Consider the following 24,013-nt stretch of genomic DNA (forward strand, 5'->3'; position numbering starts at 1 on the left):
TTTATGTAAGCGGCAATGGTAACAATGATACTTCAATAAGTCTCAGTGCCTTTGAGTAATAGAGGGGAGAATAATTCACCATGTTTATTCATTCGGAGGTGAGCTCCATAGGGAGGATTATATAGCAGGATCAGTATTTGCCTTGCACAACTGAAGAGTTTGTTACTCTGTGGGGCGACATACACTGGCATACAAAGAATGAGCTATTCGATTGTAGGAGAACTACAACTGGTGCCCTTAGAATAATTTCCTAAGCATAGCCCTGCTTTTAGAAGACAGCAGAAGGGAAAATTGTCAAAACTTATATTGCTAGGTTCCATGCTTATTTATTTCCAGAAGCACAGATTTACTCTAGTTCACAAAAACATTTCATCTGTGATGTAGATGACATTACATCTGACGTAAAAAAAACTCTCAGGGACAACATTCAGATGATCTCCAAAAAGTCTTGATCTCTGGAAAAGTTAATAAACCCAAGAAACGCAGCTCATTTGCCAGCTTGGAACTCAAAATAAAAACACATGTTGTAAATAACCCCTGGGCTATGATACAGAAATATCTCAGCAATGGAAGAAGAAACATGCAGAAAATAAACTTTAAAGAAATAGAGACTTTGGTGAAAGTGCAAGCTTACCGTCCGAGTGTCTGCAGGAAGTATGATGCCATCATCCCAGATCCGAGAGGAAGAGTGAAAAGCAGAGCTTTCAGCCTCCAGCCTACAGAAAAGAGAACTATCCAATCAGAAGTTTCTAAATTTGGTTGAACATTGTGATAAATATCTATTTTGGTACAGTCAATTGAAAACTAATATATCTTAATTCTATGAAAATGAAAAATACAAAGTTTGTATTTCAATCGATGGATGTTTCATATACAGTGATGCACAGTGGATAAATTATTGCGTCGTTAACCTGTGGTGAAGAATTTGATTCAATTTACATCAAGGAAGCTGTTAGTAAGTAGAATTATAAATCTGGAATATAATAAAAAGAATCTGCATTAATAATAATGACCACAATAAACCCTACTTTAATTCATTAATATCATTCAGGGAGGATATCTGCTATCCTTAACCATTCTGGCCTGTTTGTTGTATCTGTAGCAATGTGGTTTACTCATAAAGTGCAATTTGAAATTACCTTGTGAAGCACTTTATTCTGGGAAATGAGTCTCAGGGTGCAAAGCAAACCAAACATAACTTTACAGTGCATTTACATGAAAGTAAAACTAAATCAAGTTTGATGGCCTAGAAATAAAGCTGCATACTTGTTTATATATTAAGTAAATCATTTGTTGTTGTTGTTGATGTAAATGAGAGATTATTTTTTTCTCTACTCAAACAGCATTAATACTAACCTTTCTTTAATGATCTCCCACTGTCCTTCATCTGGGATCTCTCCATCATTTTCCAGGAACTTAGAGCAGTAACTTGAGTTAACTAGTCCGATCCTGGCATTCGGCCACAGAAAAAGGAAGTTTGGATCAAACGATCTACCACACTGAAATATAAAATGAAAAATTTCATTGAAATATTATTCATGAGTCAGAGGGCACATTATATCAGATGGTGGCCAATCCACTTTCTACTAGTATTCCTTCAATTCATACAGGCAGAAAAAAATCCGTAACAATGGGCTAACATAATGGCAAAACCACCACATTAGACCAAATCCTACCTTTACTATTACCATACAGAAAAGGAAAACCTCCTACTGAGACGTACAGCTATGAAGGCTATGCAGAGAAACCGAACAGCATATAGCATGTAACAGCCCAACTCATCCATGCTGACCATGGTAACCACCAAACTAGAAAAATAATTTGATTTTACCCCAGTGTGTGTGCTCCACTCGGCAGAAGTCACTATTAGAGAATGAAAAAAAATAATTTGTGCTCTGTTTACTTTCTTATTTAGTTGTCTGAGAACAACTTAAATATCCATAGCACAATAACGAACAGCTAACTGATCAGGCATTGAACCCAGATTCATTCTGTATTGTATAGTTCAAAATGTCTACAGTACCATTTCACCTACTGAACCACTGAAATCTTATTGAAGAACTAACCCCAACTCAAAGGGAAATCTAGGAATATAAATTACATATTTAACAAAATGAATTACCAATATATTCATATACCTCAACAAAGTATCTCTCCATATAGAAAAGTAATTCACTTATACAAATATTATACAGTAAAACTTCTAGAGTATACCATGGCAAAACTTTCAGCACCATAGCATCCTCCAATTACAATGGTTATCTTGGGAACAGAGGCACATGCCACAGATGCTATCATGGAGCCTTGGGCCTTAAGTTGGTTCGTAACATCTTCAGCCTATAAAGACAACCATTAAGGAATTCGTCACATTGTATAAAATTAATGTGCACATAATGCATGATATAATCATTACAATGTTTAATATCCTTTATTTTAGACCTCCAACAAGACATAAAGAACATATATTTTTCACATTGTGCAAAAGAATACATGCATTATTATTTTAAAATATTTAGATTATTGTTCAATTCAAGGGGAAGCAGACTTCGAAATTCAGTATTTTCAGTATTAGTAGGTCTTTGATTTCCAGCTACTGTAAAACAAGGATTTAATACACACATTTCCTGTGTTTACTCTTGACCACCTACGGATAACCCCAGCATTAAGCTGTCTTCATACGAACTTCAATTTCAGTGTCCTCATCCAAATACTATGTCCAAACTGTTGGACGTAGAGTGCTCAACCAAAGAGCCTATGAAAAATTAATAATCCTGTTAACTTCACAGACCAGACAAAGGGTGTAACTTTGAACTAATTTTCAAAGATTCAAAGGTTCATTTTATTATCAAAGTATGTATGCAGAATACAATTCTGAGATTCGTCTTTTCCAGAAAGTCATAAAATATAAAAAACCATGGAAGTGTTGAAAGAAAGACATCAATCACCCCGCACAGAAAGAGAAAAAGAAACAACCCTAAGCTCCAACCCCTCCCTCACACAAAAACTAACAGATCACACACATGGAGAAACAAGAAAATCAAACTCCAAACTCCTAGCCTGTTAGTCAACAAAAAAGAATGGGCAAGAACACAAAAAATAAATAGAATTGAAAGAGGCCAATATGAACTACAGTTAGTTTGAACTATAGTCCAATCCATAAATCTCAGAATTTCATTAAGATCTCCAAGATCATTGACTTGAACCAGCGGCTCCTCCGAGGGAAACAACTCAAACCAGTGGACCCTCTGACAGCTGCGACTCGAACCCAGTGGCCTCTCTAAGAACTACTCGCTCTCCCCCGCATTTGCCTCAATGTTTCAATCTTCCTTGACGCTTCAATCAGTGAGAAATGTAGTTGATCATGGCCCCACATCTCATCTCTGATCTTCCCCTCATGGTAGCTTGTGCCTGCATATCTCTCCTGTAGTTTTCTCACGGACAGCAGAATGCTAGCTCACTCGTTCAAACTACAGATTGTAAGTCACAGGTTCCAATGATTTCAAAAACAAAATTAAGTTAAAAAGAATAAGTAGAAGATGTAGAAAAATTGAAGTAATTGACTATCTGGAAGATATCGCCTGAGGAATCACTGTTTGCTCATGCCATCTTGACCGGAAGCTCTTAATCATAAGGTATTGAATCTAATAAGATGATAGATCCTTTGATTTGTACACTATATCTGTATTCAATGGTCCATATTTCTGTCTAATGGTAGCAATCGAACCATATACTCAATTCTTTCCCTAAGTCTGCTTTTGTACTGAGGGAGGAGTTAACCAACTTGTAATGTATATAGCACCCAAGATCAAAGAAGTGAGGAAGAGTATTCATAAGGAAACAACTTCAGTCCTAACTACATGTAGAGAGAAAGACAGTCAGTTACCCATTATTATTGAAACCTTCCCAGTAAAATCCCATCCGAATCTTGGAGTCTTGTAATTTTCATTCTACTGCTTATTTTGCACTAGGTGAATACCCAGTGAAGAGAACCAGGGACTGGATAGGTGCATACTTCTATGCTTCTCATATAGCTGGAATATTTAAGTGTCTCAGCATAATTTTGTTTTGTCAAAACTCCAAGTCCTTTTATTTGTTGATGATCTTCTACAGTCTCCTTCAACAACCTGACCTTTCACGTCCACTGCTGCTTAACTACAACTTTCCATATCTTTTTGTTGCTGAGGATAGTGGTTGTCACTCTACGATCCACCGTAACCCAGGCTATATTAGACCATTCTAAAGCTGAAATAGGCATTAGCACATCACTTGTATAGGAAAAACCTGATAGGTTGAAAAAAAGTACAACATTTTCAATCAACAGTAAAGACATAATTTCTTCAACTTTTCACCATTCAGCTTTCTCTTAAACCTCTCTGGAGGGCATTGACTCAAGATCTAGTACATCATGACAGATCTTCAACATCTGCCTAATGATCACTGCTTAACTATGAGCTAAGACAGTAAAGATTGTCAGGCTATTTGACTACTTCTTAAATGAAAAAAGGCCACTGAATTTCATGGCACTTTCAACTCACAGCTGTTCCAAGCTGGAATCCAAAATGCAATCCAAATCTTTTCTCATCTTGAGACAGAAAATCATACCTATCCCCAATTCAATTCAATTCCATCCTAGCAGAGATCGTTGTTGCAGATCATTCGACTAATCCAGGCTCTAATTGGTCTTTGCACTTCAGGTATATACTAAATATTTTTAAAACATTGGATTAATTTTAACACTAATGTGCTTTACTTTAAAGAATAATCTCCCAAAGCATTAATAAATAAAAATAGAGATTAACTCTTGACGCTGTTACGTTTTCTAACTACCAAAATGATTACCCTCACGTTTTCAGAAAAGAAATAGAACTGCAATCCAGATACATCAAATATTACTCTTGTACCTTGGGTATCGTCCCTGCCTTTGAAATATTTGGTCTTGTATTCTGAAGAAATACGATAGGAATGCCTCTCTGGTCACAAAGTTGTACAAAATGGCTGCCTTTTAATGAAGCATTATGCGTGAGTTCTCCGTTGTTAGCCACAATTCCAACAAGATGACTGAAAACAAAGCACATTGTATTCATAGTCAGGTGTCACAATGTGCACATAATTCAGCATACATAATAACAGTTAGCACCTCACTCTAAAAATCAGAAAAGGAATCTTGAGGAGATTCATATTTAACAATTAAGCCTCAACAGTTCTTTTGGTTCCAAAGATTCACTACTCTCAGGATGAAGAAATATCTTCTCAACTTTGTCTCTAATGATAAACACAAGAGATTCTGCAGATGCTGAAAGTTCAGAGTAACATATACAAAGTACTGGAAGACCTCATCAGGTTAGGTAACATCTGTGGACATTTTGGGCCAAGACCCTTTATCAGAACTGGAAAAGTAGGAGGAGAAGCCGGAATAAGAAGGTGGATGGAAAGGAAGAAGAACAAGAAGGTGATGGTGATGCCAGGTGGGTGGGGGAGGGGATGAAGTAAGAAGGTGGGAGATGATAGTTGGAAAAGGAAAAGGACTGGAGAAGAAGGAATCTGATAGGAAAGGAGAGTGGACCTTGGGAGAAAGGGAAGAATGAGGGGCACCTGGGGAGGTGATAGGCAAGTTAGAAGAGATAAGGAGGAGCCAGAGGGGGGAACAAAAGAATAGGGAAGGGGAGGGGGGAAATTACCAGATCTTTACCTTCCCTACCCACTCTCCAGTTTCTGCAGGGATTTCTCTCTCTGTAATTCCCTTGTCCATTCATCCCTCCCCACTAATCTACCTCCTGGTACTTATCCCTACAAGCAGTAGAAGAGCTAAACCTGCAGATTTACCTCCTTCCTCACCTCCATTCCGGGCTAAGTGTGACAGTACTTTACCTCCAAATCCATTGGAGTTGTCTACTGTGTTGAGTGTTCACGATGTGGCCTACTCTACATTGGTGAGTCCCAATGTAGATTGGGGACCGTTTTGTTGAGCACCTTTGGTCCATCTGCAAAAAGCAGGATTTTCTGGTGGCCAAGCTTTTTAATTCCAGTCTCCATTCCTGTTCCGACATATCAGTCTGTGGCCTCCTCTACTGCCACCATGAGGCCAATTTCAGATTAGAGAAGCAACACCTCAACTACGACTTGGGGGCCTTGAACCTGATGATATGAACATCTATTTCTCCAACTTCTGTTAATTTTTCCTGCTCTTCCTACCCCATCTCCCCTCCTATCAGATTCCTTCTTCTCCAGCCCTTTAACTTTTCCACCTATCACTTCCCAGCTTTTTAGTTCATTCCCCATCCCCCACCTACCCGGCTTCACCTATCACCTTCCAGCTTATACTCCTTCCCTTCCCTCCACCTTCTTACTCTGGCTTCTTTTCCCTTCCTTTCACTCCTGAGGAAGGGTCTCTGCCTGAAAGTCAACTGTTTATTCATTTCCATAGATGCTGCCTGACCTGCTGACTTCCACCAGCAATTTGTGTGTGTTCGTCTTGAATGGCTAACTCCTTATTTTGAGACTTTGAATCCAATATGGACACTAGATTAGAAAAATATTACATCTAGCTTCTTAAGTTTTGTACATTTCAGTAAGTTTACACTCATTTTTAATTGCTAATAAATTCAGACCTTGTCAGCAGTGTCCACATCATACAAAATGAAAAAAATAAAAGGAAACTATGTGGTTTAGTATCAAACCACATTCTGGTTGTTATTGCTGCTCCCATGCTTCTCCCAGACTGGGATTCCTAAATGAGAGGCTCATAACAGGTATCTAGAGTGCTGGATATTCCAAATGCAATGCAAACATATTACATCAAACACTGAAAACTTTCAACTTCCTTCTAACATCAAAGAATCCACAAGCAATGGCAAGAAATTTGTTGCTCTAGCTGAAACCAGATAATCACAGATACATTTTCAAGCTCAATCCACATTTTGACATTTCGGGGAACCTGACTATTCCTAAATCTTTTCATTTTTCCGAAATTGAAGATGCTAACTGAATATTTCTTGCATTGAATCAATTTTTATATATTGCACAGAGATTAATATTATAACCATTAAATGGCAACGGACTCATTTATCAAATCACTTTAAAAAAGAACAAATTTAAATGCAACATTTATCAAACCAGAAAACCTAGGTGTAAATTTGAACATACCTGACTACTTTTTCATTACATTCCACATGCTAGTGCATGAGAGCAGAAAATGTAGGGTAACTAAATCTACACATTACAGTTTTGGATTTTTAAAGTTGCAATATTTTCTTAAAGAATTAATAAATGCATAGTACTTAATTTTTCACTAAATATTTTTGTCTGTTTTACTAAATTTTACATTCTTATGCAAGCAAATTATAGGCATCAATAATGAGCTACAATTAAGAAATATATTGCTTCATATTAAAAATTTGTTCCCATTAATTCATACATTTTCTGAAACAATGAAATGTAATCCTTTATGTTTATTTTTGAAAAACATAAGAAAAGTGAAAACTTTGACAGCTATATAAATTTTGGCAAAACACCTACACCAAAAAAGGATGTCAAATATAAATAAAACCAAATCTTAGAAGCATGTCAATATACATCAGCTATTATTTTAATATTTAATGATTATGACTAAGGATTCATTTCTATGCTGTAAATGCAAAGCGTAAAATGGCACTCACATTCACAAAATTTTAATACCAGCTAAAAAGAGTATGAGAAAAAATACATAACAATGTGTTAGTATATGAGAGCTTTGTCAAACTGAATTAGTGTACTTGTTTTATTGGCTGCTATATTTCTTTCTGGTTCATTTTACTGGATGGCCAAGACAGAACATGTTCGATTTTGGCATCTTTCACTCCAGTGTGCACATATTTTTGATAAAAGGAAACATCAAAACACATTTTTGTTTAACTTCAAAATATATTCTGCTTGAAGAATCCATTCACAAGGTTGTTCTTGCAATATTCCAACTTATTTATGACAAATTATATCATATTGAATGTACAATGTTTGTAAGAGGATGATGCACCTACTTTATGCTGAACTCAAATCTAAGAAATTTAAGCTGAGGGATCAAGACAGCAGCTCATGTTCTATTGTTTTAAAATATTTTCGGTTTGCTTTGACTGAGATACCGATTACACAACCTAGAATAGGTACAATCCAAGTTGAATCACTTTGTGTTAGGTTATTGAGCTAGTTAGTGTAGCCATTCGGATTACTGCTTCAGAGCTAAGGAAGTGCAAAAGTAACCAAAGACACATCTCCAACAGCTGTTCAATGATTCAAACTGAAAACTATGTATATAGCGTTGCCAAGAGAAGATGCAATCACACTCTGCTGTAACATATTTTGTGATTGAATGACCTCCAGATGCTCATTATCGTAATTCACATGTGCTTAGTTACTGAAGAAGAGTTATGGGATTGCAATTCAGAGAGATTTGACTCTTTTACGAGACTATTTAAAAAGCAAACAAAATAATTGCGATAATTGTTAAGTGCAACAGATCCACCTAAGGAGCCCAAAAAAATTACAGTTTGTTCTAACGATGATGTGAATGAATTAGTATTATTAGTATGCAGATCTTGTCAGAGAAATAATTAGCAAAAATTAACTGTTAAAGCAGAATTTTCCCTGTTGCCTGACTGTTACAAGTTATCCTGTATGATAGGATATATTGAGAAAAACAAGCAATTAGAGCCATGGAAACAGGCCTCTCCACCTGACAAACATTCCTATCTAAGCTAGTCCCACTTGCATGCATTTGGTCTGCATACCTCTAAATTGTTCCTATCCATGTGCCTAAATTGTTTTGATCCTTGTCCAAGAAAAGATCAGCTGGTGCTTTCACTCTTGATCAGCATGCATTGACTTTGGTTGGGGCAAAATTTATCCAAAATATTTCACGCTATACAGTACTTATCCCTAGCTGGTTCCCATTGCCAAGCTCTTGTGTGAATTAGGCAGCATCACATTTATGAAACCACATCCTAGGAAGAGATCAACATACAAAGAGAAATATACTGTTTCTCTCCCTATTGATGTTACATGACCTGCTGAAAATTTCCCCGCAGTTTGCGCTTATTTCAAATTTGCAACTTCTGCAGCATTTTGATTTTCTGTTAGGAGAAACACATTGTTCCTGTGTGATCCTATTTGCTAATCTATGCTTGCTTGCAACTGGAAGCCGGAATCAGTTTAAACTAATTAAATAAGGTTCATGAATTTTGGCACTCAACCCTGGCACTCATATCCTCTCTTAATTTGCAAATATCTATTACAATGGGATTTTCGTGTTATGAAACAGATAATCCTCAACTATTACACAAGCTTTTATTTATCAAGATGAAGCATCAAGAATGACAAGGCAGAGTATAGGCAAGCTGAGAAACAGAAGAACGGGTAAGGTAAAATGTGAAAAGTGACTGAAGTACCTAGCTTGTGCGATAAACCCCTGAGGATTAGAAATATTAAATAAGGGAAGAAAGTAAGCAGCTCTAATTAATCCTGGGAAAGAAATAAGTTACACTAAGAATCTGTAATAATACGTCTTTCCTTTCGCAGGGTAGTGTAATAGGGAACAAAAGCAAGTTTAACATATCACATTTGATATCTATAAAAAATCTCTAAAATATTATTGTCAATATGGAAAAAGATTTGGTACTAATTTATGATTTGTCACAAAGAGGTCTAGAGTATCAGCTGTACTTTGTAACATTCAATTCGGTGAGGAGAAGGAGGAGTGGGAAGGAAAATATTATATCCCCAATGATAATATTTTTCTTTAATTCAATCTAAGAGCATTTGAGACTTGCAATACATATGCCCGCAAATAGGAATAATATACAAGTTGTTGATGTGCTTATTTACAACAAAAAATTGGGCTTGGAACTTGTGTATCATTCTCATTGCTCAGAACATAAAAACACCATTAAGATCAACTACAAGAATCAAGAGCAAGGGTCAGCCACTCAGTCCCTCGAGCTGGCTCCCCCACTATTCAATTTCATTTTGCTGATCTTCTATCTTAGTGACACTTCCCTGCACTATGCCTCATCCTTTGATTCTCTGAAAATCCAGAAATTTATCAATCTATCTTTGAATATAGGCTGAGCTTCCACAGCCCTCTGGCATTGAGTATTTCAAAGATTCACCACCCACTGTGCGAAGAAATTTCTCCTCCTCCTCCTCCTTGCATCCAGCCTGTAATTTAAATCAGATCACTTCTCATGCTTCTAAATTTTTGAGGCTACGGCTCAGTCTGCTCAAGTGTTCTGCATGCAGCAAACCTGCCACCCCTGGAATCAGTTTGATAAGTCTAGTCTGCACTTCCTATATGGCATGTGCAGACCAAAACACTACACAGTGCTCCACATGTGATCTTACCAAAGGCTATGCAACTGCTGTGAAACGTCCTTACACCTATGTTCAAATCCTTTTATAATAAAGAATAACATACACTTTGCCTTCATATTTTCAAGCTCACAGTCTTTTCCCAAGGTTAGGGGATCAAGAACCAGGAGGCATAGGTTTAAGATGAGAGGGGAGAGGGGCAACATTTAAAAAGAACTTGGACATAGATAGGAACAGTTTAAAGGAATACAGACCAAGTGCAAGCAAATGGGCCTAGCTTAGACAGGAATCTTGGCCAAAAGACCTGTTTCCATGCTGTATAGCTCCACGACTCTAATTGCTTGTTGCACCTTCAGTGGCTTATATACAAGCATACTGAGATTTCTTAGAATATCAATGTCATTTAGTAGCTTCTGTTTAAAAATACTGTTTTGATGACCTCACATTGATCCACATTAAATTTCATCTGTCATGTTTTCACCCACTTTCTCAGCTTGTCCATCCCCATGAAAGCCTTTTCAAAGCTTCCTTTGTACTCAATTCATTTACTATCATCGACAAGCTTAGACATATTACACTTGAACACCTCAGCCAAATGGTTAATGAAGGGTGTGAGGAGCTGGGCCCAAGCATGGATCTCTCACCAATATCAGCCTTCTTGCCAAAGAAGGCTCAGTTGATTCTCACAATAATTGAAAATCGGCCTGACCTGCTGAGTACTCCCAGCATTTTCCGTTTTTATTTCAGTTTAATCCCACATTTTACTTTCTGTCTGATAACCAATTTCTACTTTCTGAGAAGTTTGCAAAGATCTGGCATGTCATCTAAAACTTTGACAAACTTCTATAGATGTGTGCTGGAGAGCATATTGACTGTTTGTTTCACAGCCTGGTATGGAAACACCAATGCCCTTGAACGGAAAAGCCTACAAAAATTAATGGATACAGCCCAGTCCATTACGGCTGAAGCCCTCCCTACTACTGAGCGCATCTACATGGAGAGCTATCGCAGGAAAGCTTCATCATAGGCCTCTACCATCTATTCTATGCTCTCTTCTCACTGTTGCCATCAGGAAGGAGGTATAGGAGCCTCAGGACTCACAACCATCAGGCTCTGGAACCAGAGGGAATATTTACACTCACACCACCACTGAACTGTTCCCACAACCTATGGACTCATTTTCAACGGCTCTTCGTAGCAGGCTCTCAATATTTATTGCTTATTTATTTATTATTATTATTTTGCTTTTTTTGTTTCTTTGTATTTATGTGAAAGCCCGCAAGAAAATTAATCTTGAGGTGGTAGATCGTTACATACAGTATATGTACCTTGATAATAAATTTACTTTGAACTTTGAATAATCAATCCATTTTAGAATCTTCTTCCCAATCCTATGTGTTCTAACCTTGGACTCATAGAGTTGCACAGTACAGCACAGAAACAGCCCATGAACCATGCCCATCAATAAGCACCCATTTTATTCTCCCCACTTCTCAACTCCCACCAAACTGTACCACTGACTGACACACTAGCACAAATTACAATGGCCCACTAGCCTAAGAAACTTCATGTCTTTAGGAGAAAACCCAAAGCACCTCGAGAAAACTCACACTTTTTGGAGTGGCTGTTGTGAGATTGCCCAGTATAAAGGTGGGAAGTCAAATCACAAACAAGAGAAAATCTGCAGATGCTGGAAATCCAGACAACGTATACAAAATGCTGGAGGAACTCTGCAGGCCAGGCAGCATTGTGCGTCTGTTGTAAAGGTGGGAAGTTGAGGCTTTGACAAGGACAGGTAAGGTTTTATTTTCCTGTTCATCCTTAGCAGTAAGCAGGGTGACAGTTAAAGCACTGGAATGCTACTCCTGCAACATGTGGGAAGTCAAGGATCCTCACTGGTCTTCCTGATGATGACATCTGTGGGAAGTGCATCCAGCTACAACTCCTGACAAACCGGATGCGGAAAGCCTTATAAATATGATTTTGGAACAACAAAAATATTCTGGCTTCAGTATATTGACTGAGGTAGTCACATCTAAGGTGCTGGTTTCAGATAGATGGTTGACCACCAAGAAAAGTAAAGGGAATAAGCAGACGGCACAGGGTCCCCTGTGGCTATTCCTCTCACAAACATGTATAAATACTGTTGACGGGATGTTCTTTATGGGGCTAGTAGCAGTAGTCAGGTTCCTAGCACTGTGAACATATCTGAGGCTCAGAGGGAAAGGGTGCAGTTAGACTGGGGGAGAGTGATAAGAGACTCAATAGTGAGCTAGTTAGACAGGAAATTCCATGCCCGCAGAAGAGATGCCAGAATGGTGTGTTGCCTCCAGGGTGTGAGGTACAAGGATATCTCTGAGTGGTGCAGAACACCCTCAAGCAGGAGGGCGAACAACCACAGGTCATTGTATATGTTGGTACAAACAACAGAGGTAGAACAAGAGATGAGGTCCTGTAGACTATGTATAGGGAGTTAGGTAAGCAGTTAAAAAGCAGGACATTGAGAGTAGTGATCTCCAGATTACCCTGATGCCTCGTGCAAGCAAGGTCAGAAATTGAAAGAGGCCAGATGAATGCATGGCTGAGGAGTGGATGCAGGGACAGGGATTCAGGTTCTTGGACAATTATTATCTCTTCTGGAATACAGGTGACCTTACAAGAGGCATAGCTTGCATTTGAACTGGAGAGGGGCCAATATCCTCGCAGGTAAATTTACTGATATGTCACAAGAGACTGAAAAGCTTGAGCACGTAGATATTAAGGAAGAGGAAATGCTGGAGCTTTTGGAAAGCATCAAGTTGGATAAGTCACTGGGGCTGGACGGGATGTACCCCAGGCTACTGTGGGAGGCGAGGGAGGAGATTGCTGAGCCTCTGGCAATGATCTTTGCATCATCAATGGGGACAGGAGAGGTTCCAGAGGATTGGAGGGCTGTGAATGTTGTTCCCTTCTTCAAGAAAGGGAGTAAAGATAGCCCAGAAAATTATACACCAGTGAGTCTTACTTCAGTAGTTGGTAAGTTGATGGAGAAGATACTGCGAGGCAGGATTTATGAACATTTGGAGAAGCATAATATGATTAGGAATAGTCTGCATGGCTTTGTCAAAGGCAGGTAGTGCCTTACGAGCCTGACTGAATTTTTTGAGGATGTGTCTAAACCAGAGGTGGACAAACTTTTTGACTTGTGGGCCACAAAGGGTTCTAAAATTTGACAGGGGGGCCGGACCAGGAGCAGATGGACGAAGTGTTTTGGTAATACACCTCATAAGAAAAAATAAAATATCATGGGATATGTAGAAAACATGTGCTTTAATTTCAATTGAAAATGAACAAATGCATTACAACAAAATATCTGTCTTTGAAGTCCCATGGTATTTAGCTATTTATTGAAATGACTTTTAAAACACTGAAAATTAAATGAATAAAATACAGCTTTTTTAATAGTAACAGTTATTATTTTAAAGCACTGGAAAATTCTGTTATCCTTCAAGATATTATCATCATCACTCTCCTGCTGACTGTCTTTATTTCAAAAACAGTAGGAGATGCAGGTCTACTTGTCCTGCTCCTTCTTATTCAATTGTCCCGTGCCAAAACTCAACAACGACCAGCACAAAGACAGAACAATGACAGCGCGCCAGTATGCGGAGCGCGTTATTTGATCTGGAGCGCATTTTTTATTTTGAGAACGTACGTGCACCTGCGCACTACTCATGTCCATCACTTAACAGAAATGACATGTAACATGTAAGGCTTATTGAAAAAAATATTTTCAAATGCATTTTTTACATAACACAACGAAGAAACTTATTTTTAATTTCAGTGGGAACAGTGTTGTTGGTCTCCCTTTTTAGCCAGCGCATCAAAGTCTGGATTTAGTTTTGTTGTGGCGATTCTCAGGATGGATCTGAGGTGTTGGTCAGTTAACTTGGATCTGTGGCTGGCTTTGTTGATGTTCATGACGCTGAACGCCTGTTCACACAAATAGGTCGAGCTGAACAAAGAGTAAAGCGCAAATGTGGAGTAACACGCTGCACCTCAACAAAGGTCAATGTATATAGAGTGCGTCATCTATTGGGAATACACCAGAATTGCGGGGAAAAAATATCAACAAGGTTTATTAATATAATTTCATCAAGCTCTGCGGGCCGGATTAAAAAGTTTAACGGGCCGCATATGGCCCGCGGGCCGTAGTTTGCCCATGCCTGGTCTAAACACATTGATGACAGTAGAGCAGTAGGAGTAGTGTATATGGATTTCAGCAAGGCAGTTGATAAGGTTCCCCATGCCAGGCTTACTGAGAAAGTAAGGAGGCATGGGATCCAAGGAGACATTGCTTTGTGGATCCAGAACTGGCTTACCCACAGAAGGCAAAGAGTAGTTGTAGGCAGGTCATATTCTGAATGGAGGTCGGTGACCAGTGGTGTGCCTCAGGGATCTGTTCTAGGACCCCTACTCTTTGTGATTTTTATAAATGATCTGGATGAGGAAGTGGAGGAATGGGTTAGCAAATTTGCTGATGACACAAAGGTTGGGGGTGTTGTGGATAGTGTGGAGGGCTGTCAGAGGTTACAGTGGGACATTGATAAGATACAAAACTGGGCCGAGAAGTGACAGATGGAGTTCAAACCAGGTAAGTATGAGGTGGTTCATTCTGTAGGTCAAATATGATGTCAGAATGTAGTATTAATGGTAAGACTCTTGGCAGTGTGGAGGATCAGAGGGATCTTGGGGTCCGAGTCCATAAGGCACTCAAAGCTGCTGCGCAGGTTGACTATGTGGTTAAGAAGGCATACAGTGCATTGGCCTTCATCAATTGTGGGATTGAGTTTAGGACCCGAGAGGTAATGTTACAGCTATATAGAACCCTGGTCAGACCGCACTTGGAATACTGTGCTCAGTTCTGGTTGCCTCACCACAGGAAGAATGTGGAAACCATAGAAAGGGTGCAGAGGAGATTTACAAGGATGTTGCCTGGATTGGGGAGCATGCCTTATGAGAACAGGTTGAGTGAACTTGGCCTTTTCTCCTTGGAGTGACAGAGGATGGGAGTTGACCTGATAGAGGTGTACAAGATGATAATAGGCATTGACTGTGTGGCTTTTTTCCAGGGCTGAAATGGCTAGCATGAGAGGGCACAGTTTTAAGGTGCTTGGAAGTAGGTACAGAGATGTCAAGGTTAAGTTTTTTTACGCAGAGAGTGGTGAGTGCGTGGAATGGGCTGCTGGTGACGGTGGTAGAGGAAGATACGATAGGGCCTTTTCAGAGACTCCTAGATAGATACATGGAGCTTAGAAAAATAGAGGGCTATGGGTAACCCTAGGTAATTTCTAAGATCAGGACATGTTCGGCACAGCTTTGTGGGCCGAAGGACCTGTATTGTGCTGTAGGTTTTCTTTGTTTCTATGAAAGTTTAAACTAGATTGACAAGGGTTGGGACTCTGAGCAGGAGCAAATCATGAGATAAAGCAGTAGCCTACAAGAGTAAGTTTAGCAATTAGGATAGCCAGAGAGATAGTATAAGGAGGGAAATTAATACTCAGCTAAACTGCATTTATTTCAAAGCACATACTTAACAGGAGGCAGTCAAACTCAAAGAAAGGATTGGGTCTGGGGACTGGGATGTCATAACCATGACAGAAACTTGGCCGAGAGAAAGCAGGGATTGGCAATTCAATGCTCCAGGATACAGATCATACAGACATGACAGAGGTAGAAGTCAGTGAGGAGAGGATTGATGTCTTTTTGTTAAGGGGGATGTCACTATAATCTTAAAGCCTGTAGGCCAAACGCAGCAAATTGTGACTAGCTGGCTGGACAATGTGATTGTGACCCTTAGTTGGCTGAAGGGTTTGTATCTGTGATGTATTGCTCTATGACTCTACAGATGTGAACTCCAGAGAGATACCACTCTATTTCAGGACCGAATCCAGGTTGCTGTACTGTGAGACCACGGCTCTACTAACTGCACCATTGTACCATTTTTAATCGACCAGTCTCCCATATGGGATCTTCTCAAAAATATCTCTAAAATCTAAATATCAAGAACATTAACACCTGAAGGAAGACAATAGCTGAAGCCATTAAAATTAGTTGTGAAAGCTGTTGGTTAGATTCATGAGAGGTGTGAAAAAAACCCACCTGTTTCTGGCAGTAAAAGGTTCTAGTTTATTTTGAGAGCTGTGCCTCATTACTACACAGACATCAAATTGCACACCCTGAACAGATATTCTATAGCAGCACACTTAATGGCACAATACTACACGTCATTGGGGACAAGACTGAAAGATGGTAGCTTAGTGCTGTGGGTGTGTAGAAAGCTGATCATGGAGGAGTGGGCAATAAAGTACCTTTATTCTTTTGGCATTCCTGTTCCTTCTAACACCAATATCATCACAAAATTAAATATTCATTTACAATATGAATTGTCACTTTCTTCTTAATACCATTTCCTCTCTAGCTTCAACTGAGCAAAATAAAATTGGGTCCCGAAGAAGAATATTTGCCCAAAGCGTCAACTGTTTGTTCATTTCCATGGACGCTGCCTGACCTGCTGAGTTCCTCCAGCACGTTGTGCCTGTTACTATAGAAATTGTGTATATAACTGTTCACATTCTGTGGGATTGTCCATCTAAATCACCTAGAAGTACTACATAATTCATAGGACAGTGATTTAAATAGTGGAAACACTGAAGGGAATGCCCCAGTTTAGCCAGAATGGTGCACAATGATTTCATTTCCACTATGCCCTATTCCTATCAGTCAAACCAGGTTAATAATCAGCCCCCATTTCTGAACAACTAAAAGGATTGCTGCATCTTTTAATAATCTCTTCACTTGTTTAAATACGCTAGATAAAGTAGTTCAGCACTATGTTACGGGAGGAGCATTAAGTATAGTTATTGTTTTTTTCAATAAGACAGGAAGTGAAATCCAGTAGTTAAAAACATCAAATGTAAAGGAATAAAAGAAGCTGTAGAGACATCAGATACCTTGGAAATAAAATGAAGTTATTCAGCAAATAATCTAATAGAAAAGTCATTAGAGTGTAAGATATAGGAGCAGAATTAGGCTATTTGGCCCATCGAGTATGCTCCGCCATAACATTATGGCTGATCCATTTTTCCTCTCCCCCAATCTCCTGCCTCCCTCCCCCCCAATTTCTTCATGCCCTGACCAATCAAGAATTTGTCAATCATTGCTTTAAATATACATAAAGACTTGGCCTCCACAGATGCCTGTGGCAATGAATTCCACAGGTACACCACTCTTTGGCTAAAGAAATTCCTCTTCACCTCCATTCTATAAGGACATCCCTCTATTATGAGGCTGTGTCCTCTGGTCTTAGACTCCCTCACCAGAGGAAATATCCTCTCCACATCCACTCTATCAAGGTTTCTCACCATTCAGCAGGTTTCAATGAGGTCACCCGTCATTCTTCTGAATTCTAATGAGCCGGAGCCATCAAATGTTCTTCAAATGAAAAGCCATTCAATCCGGAAATCATTTTCATGAACCTCCTTTGAACACTCTCCAGTTTCAGCACATCCTTTCTAAGATAAGGGCCCAAACCTGCTCACAATACACTGAGTGAGGTCTCATCAGTGCCTTATAAAGTATCAACATTACATCCTTGCTTTTATATTCTAGCCCTCTTAAATGCTAACATCGCATTTGCCTTCCTCACCAGTCCCAAGCTACAAATTAACCTTTAGGGAATCCTGCACAAGGACTCCCAAGTCCCTTTGTACCTTTTTTTTTGTATTTTCTCTCCATTTAGAAAATAGTCTACCTTTTCATTTCTTCTACCAAAGTACATGACTATATACTTCCCAACACTGCATTCCATAAAGTATATAATGCTTGGTTAAATTCAGTATTATTTTAAATAAAAAAAGAAGAAAACTGCAGTCTAATATTCCTTACCCTTTAATTTGAGCAAAGCCAGTTACCAGTGTGGTCCCATACAAAGCTTTGAACTCCAAGAATTTACTTCCATCTGTCAAACGACTTAGTATCTGTAGAATAATAAAAACTTTTAACATCCAGTACTTCATTACTCAAAAATGCATGTGGCTAAATTGATGCTACAAGGAAATGGACATAAATTAATTTAAAATAATAGCGAAAACCATGTCTTTTTTCATTCATTACTTCAAATGCAGAAGACATCAAAGATAGCATAAGTTCACCATTATGCCATCTTCTTTTCATTTTGATGAGCAGGATTGCCATTCTGTTTGAATGCTTTGCATATGCAGATTCTGCTCAATCCAGTCAGTTTTTCCAGCTTTCAGGGTTTTTTGTTCCAGGTTCCAGCATTTGCAGCCCAATTATTTTATACTACCACACAAACATTTGCAGAAACTAAAGCTTTTACAAGTTGTGTACCCTGAGTCAAATATTGCAATAAATGCTTCCATGAATGACTTTCTAAATATACTTCCTAGCTGCTTCTGAGCTACATGACTAAATATACCCAATCCTTGCTATGCAAAATTATCTGATCTCTCTTGGTTATTGTTGGGTTATGCTCTTGCTCATTACCCAACGTCTCTTAGTATTTATTTCATACATTCTCCTAGGCAAAGTAGCACATATATTGTTAGAAACAACCTCTTATGTGGTTAATTAACTTGAGAAGTAGAGTACTGGAAGAGAAAACAACTGAGCTAAATAATCTAGTGAAGTGCAAAATACATTTTCTAAACAACAGGTACAAAAAGAATTTCTCCCTCATTATCCTTTGAAGATTGAAGGACCAGACACCAAGCAAATGAGGTAATACAGTGATTAACTCATTCTGAACATAGCAGATAGCAGACCGAGAGTTAATGGAGATATGCATATATGACACTGAGTGTTTTTTGTGACTGTACAAACACTACCTACTGCTGTTGCTGATCAGTTTGGAGTACAGGGATTCCAGAAAGACCCACATTTATGCAAAACTTTCCAGGATCTTAGGATATTTATCCTATGGTCAACTCTATATTTTTTGAAGCATTGTCACCATTGTAATACAGAAAATGTGGCATTTGGGGTATGCAGAAAAAGTAATGGAGTAATGACCAGATGATCCAAGTTTAGTGATCTAGATGTTCAATATTGGCCAAAACGCAATTGAAAAAAGAAAATGTCTCACGAAGTACAGGAGCAGAATTAGTCCATTCACCCCATTGAGTCTGCTCTACCATTTGATCATAGCTGAAATATTTTCACTCTCAGCCCCATTCACCTGCTTTCTCCCCATAACTTCCGATATCTTTACTAATCAAGAACTTATCAACATCTGCTTTAAATATACCCAATGACTTGGCTTCCACAGCCAAAGCAAGTACTTAAAGGATGCTCCAAATCATGTTGGACAGCTACTGTTTATTACTATGCAAGATCTGATTTTAAATTATGACAACTTTGAATAACTAGTAATTTTCTAATATACCTTTAAACTGCAAAGAGGAGGAAACAAGTTAGTTTCAATCACAGCTAGAATATGGTATGTGACAATATATATGGATATATGGTATGGATACTAACATTACTCTAGAAATAAATAGGCACATTACTGAAACATTGTCAGCTCATGCCTGTAGAGCAGGGGATCCCACTCTTCTTTTATGCTATGGAGCCCTATCATTAACCAAGTGGTCTGTGGACCCCAGCTTGGGAACCCCTGTTCTAATGTGACTGGAGCTGATTTGAAACATCCACGATCACTTTCCATCTGTCTATAGAGACAGTTAATAAAAATAATCTGTAACTCAACAAGGAATTAATGATGAAACAAATGCAGGAAATAAATATTGTAGGTGATCTTAACTGTACAGAAAACAACACTGAGCCCCAGAGAAGTTAGAAAAGAAAAAAACTGTCAGGCTAGGAGGAACATCTCCTAAGGCACAAATAAAAGATCACTTCTGGCCTGGCTCCGTGTGTTCCTGCAGCATGGAGTTGAGATTCCTAATAGTATCATAAGTGCTTCTTTCCCACTAGGCTCTCCAACTTTTAATCAGTAACTATTTTCCCAAACTGATCTTACTACTTCTCGTCTAACTCTTGACTTCTATTTTATTTGTTTTTCTGCCCTATCCTTTAATATCTAAAGATATAATATATTCATATTCTCACAAAAAACTCCCCATATTTGTGATTTTGTACCTACGTCAATTATACTTCATAACTACCAAGAAAAAAAACAACTAAGAACAAGTATTTGAACCCCTATTACAAACAAAAATATGAATTAGGCGCAGGAGTAGGCCACTCAGCATCTCAATCCAGGTCAGCCATTTAATAGGATCACAGCTGAGCTGATTATAACCTCAACTATTATGCCCTACTCACAGTGGCCTTTCACACCTTTGCTTTGAAAAAATCATCTCCCGCTGCATCTAGTACTCTTTGAAGAAGAGTTCCAAAAAAAATCACAATCCAATAAACTGGGCAGCACTTTATATTTAAACAGTGATTCTCACAGGAAAACGAATACAAGACTGTCTTGCTAAACAGTAAAATCTGTCTACCAGTGAAGGATAAACTTAACAACATCTTCTCTTTGTAAAAAGGAGCAACTGCTGACACCTATTGATATTGTGTGCTTGTAGATGAGGATGCAAGCATCATTTATGACTGTATCATGAAGAAGAAGCAAACTAAAGTCTGTTTTCTGTGAGACTGGGCTCAATGGCTGTTTAAAGTCCTATTCTTCACCTCTTACATATTACAAGGGTTTGACAACATTTTATCTGTAAGCAGAAGAGAGATGCCAAAGAAAGAACTTGGGCAACATGGTAGTGTTGCAGTTAGCACAATATCATTACAGCTTGGGACACTGGAGTTCAATCCCGGCACCAAGGAGTCTGCACATTCTCCCCGCGGAATACATGGGTTTTCCCTGTTGTCCAGCTTCCTCGCACATTCCGAAAATGTACTGGTTGGCAGGTTAATTGGCCGTTGTAAATTGTCCCATGGTTAGATTAGGGTTAAGTCAGGGGTTGCTGGACAGAGCAAGTTGAGGAGCCGAAGGGGCCCGTTCCATGCTGTACCTTTAAATAAACAAACACCCACTAAAAAATAAACCTTTTGTTGTGCCCTTGCTTTAATTCTTCCCTGCCTGCCTGCTGGTTGTAAGCAAAGGAACATTAAAATCATGAAATCAACGTCTCCCAGTCATCATGCTGACAACATATAGTAAATCTAAATGGGCTACTGCATTTATGCTTAAAATTTCTATTGTACATTGACTAATTTTATAGAGTCTACAATGCTCTACTTAAACTCATGTCTTCCCTTTGTGTGCATTTGTCTTTTCTTACCCATTTTGTGATGAAATTAAAGCAAACTTAAAAGGTTGTTCTCTAATACACTCACAGCAACAATTAAAAGAAAAAATAGAGAATCTGTTTCAGAGCAGATTGATGCTACTGACAGAGCACTGAATGCTCCTGGAAAAGATATGAGTTTATTAATTCCACATCACAGAAATATCAGGAAATTTCCGGAGTTTCCACTCGTCACCTGACATCTCACAAATTTTGTGAAATCAATCACTGAATGCCACTCAGGAATAGAAACCGTTTGGGCTTTCAATCCTTGCCTATGTACAGTATCTGAGTTCAACTCCAGGACACCTAATGATGAACTTTAAGTTCCTGCTCCGTACCTCAAAAAGCAGAGCAGTTACCCATTGAACTTCAGAAGCTGGATCATGATCTACATGCAAAATTGATAGGTTATGGGCGGTGACCGTTTAAGAACTGGTAAGGACATTTTTGTATCCAATTGGCTAGATCCACTGTCATCTAACCTTCTGGACCAACCCACTGGTTGGTATCCTATCAAAGATCATTCTAAAATTCATGTAGACAACATCTACTACACTCCCACATTGAACGTCTTGGTTACAAACTCAATTAAGTTTGTGAGATATTGTTTCCCCTACACTGAGTTAAGCAAAGTATCCATAATCAATCCTTGACTTTCCAAATTAATGCAAATCTTGACTAACTAATTCTATTTTCACCTTCTATATTAGCAAATACCAGAAAAGTGTTACCAATTACCTGTCAGGAGCAGATACTTCTGCTGAATAAAACAAATCTCTATCCAGGGCAATGATGTTCATATTGTTAGTCCAGCCTAGTTCAACTAACTTCAAACCAAAGTTGAACCAGGCTCCCTTTGCTGTTTATTTCATTGGATGCTTAAGTACTTGTAACCTCCAACTGCTCAGGCATATACAAACTCACCAATTCGATGTTTAAGGTATGTGCATAATCTTTTGGAGCAAGACCATTTAGTTCTTCAGCTGCGTAGAGCGGCTCTTCAAAATCAGTTGGCATGTTTGGTGAAAGTTCAAGATTTAAACTGGCTATGATGTTCCTGGTGCACTTGTATGCTTCTTCCTCTGTAGCTGCAAAATGATCAATGCAACCGCTAAACCTGGAAAAACACAGAGAAATCACCAGTTGTATAATTTAAATGATAGACTGAGCAGGGCTAACTAAATTCAAAAATATAAGCTACAGAATGATAATAGGATGGGGAAAAGAATGATTTGTAAAATAATAATGAGCAGAATCATGCTGTCGGTGCCTGGTGGTTTAGAAGAAAACAGCCAGTGTTCAGCCATTCTCAAGCAAATATATCAGAGATTTAATGTGTGACAATGCTGTCAACTCCACATCTTCGGACACATGAATTTACAATATGCAGCACTGCCTCAATGATGGTTTCACTAAAATACAAATATATTATCTCCACTATATTTCTACACGTATGAAATATTGCAAAGGTCTGTCCATTTCTGTCATGGAATGATGCTGAAAAACTAACTTAACAGCTTTATATCAAATAGACTAGATTACTGCAATGCACTTTTTACAGGCCTTCAAAAACAATTTATTGACAATCTTCAACTCAGTCAGAACGCCGCTGCTAACTTCTAACTAAAACCAGGATGAGGAAGTACTGTGTATCACTTTTGTCCTACCTACCCACCCTACATTGGCTTCCTGTAACTTTTAGAATCGATTTTAAAGTTCTCTTACTTGTTTTTAAAGCTCACAATAGTCTGGGACCAGAGCACATCACAGAATCATTTTCATTTTACAATCCTGCTCGGAAGTTCTAGGTCTTCTGCCAGTCTCTTAAATTTATACAATCTCCCTCAAAAGGTAATTGGAAGGTGAGGTTCTTTGAACTACGCTCCTAAACTATGAATTCAACACATAAAGCTGAAAGTGATGGAGACTTAGTTGGTACTTCTAAATGTCAGCAAAGGCTATTTACTTAACTTTGCTTTTAGCCAGCATCTTTATTTTATTTTCATGTTTGCACATTATTCCATTGAACTATATCATCTGTATGAAAAGTGCACCATAAGTTGTTGTTATTATTATTATTATTACTATTACATGACCCTTTTCCCCCCATTCTGCTCCTTCTTCATCAATCGAGGAAGACTGTTAAGCTGACAGCTTTTGAAATCAGCAGACAGTTCATGACCCACTTCAGAATTTAGAACACAAAAATCTAGGTTGCCCTCTAGTGTTACAAATGTATTCCAATGTTTGAGTTAATATTTCAGTGACAAGCTTGACTGCCTGATCAAGTGAATATAAAAAGATGAGAATTTTAAAGGGAAGTACAGAAAATTTTCCCAGTTTCTTGGTCA

General features: G+C 38.5%; 1 protein-coding gene across 4 annotated transcripts in view; it reads right to left on the minus strand.

Moving 5' to 3' along the window:
* si:ch211-198n5.11 (methylcrotonoyl-coenzyme A carboxylase 2) overlaps window positions 1–24,013 on the minus strand; it is a 60,886-nt gene that overhangs the window by 2,277 nt on the left and 34,596 nt on the right. For all 4 annotated transcript variants that reach the window (XM_059984359.1, XM_059984360.1, XM_059984362.1 and 1 more), the window contains 6 exons: window positions 22,587–22,779; window positions 18,262–18,353; window positions 4,902–5,058; window positions 2,215–2,337; window positions 1,357–1,499; window positions 635–716 (listed from right to left, as the gene is read on the minus strand). In XM_059984359.1, coding sequence (XP_059840342.1) covers window positions 635–716; window positions 1,357–1,499; window positions 2,215–2,337; window positions 4,902–5,058; window positions 18,262–18,353; window positions 22,587–22,779 — 790 coding nt within the window. The remainder of the gene's footprint in view (window positions 1–634; window positions 717–1,356; window positions 1,500–2,214; window positions 2,338–4,901; window positions 5,059–18,261; window positions 18,354–22,586; window positions 22,780–24,013) is intronic.

Source organism: Hypanus sabinus, chromosome 11, assembly GCF_030144855.1.
Source record: "Hypanus sabinus isolate sHypSab1 chromosome 11, sHypSab1.hap1, whole genome shotgun sequence".
Classification (NCBI taxonomy): Eukaryota; Metazoa; Chordata; class Chondrichthyes; order Myliobatiformes; family Dasyatidae; genus Hypanus; species Hypanus sabinus.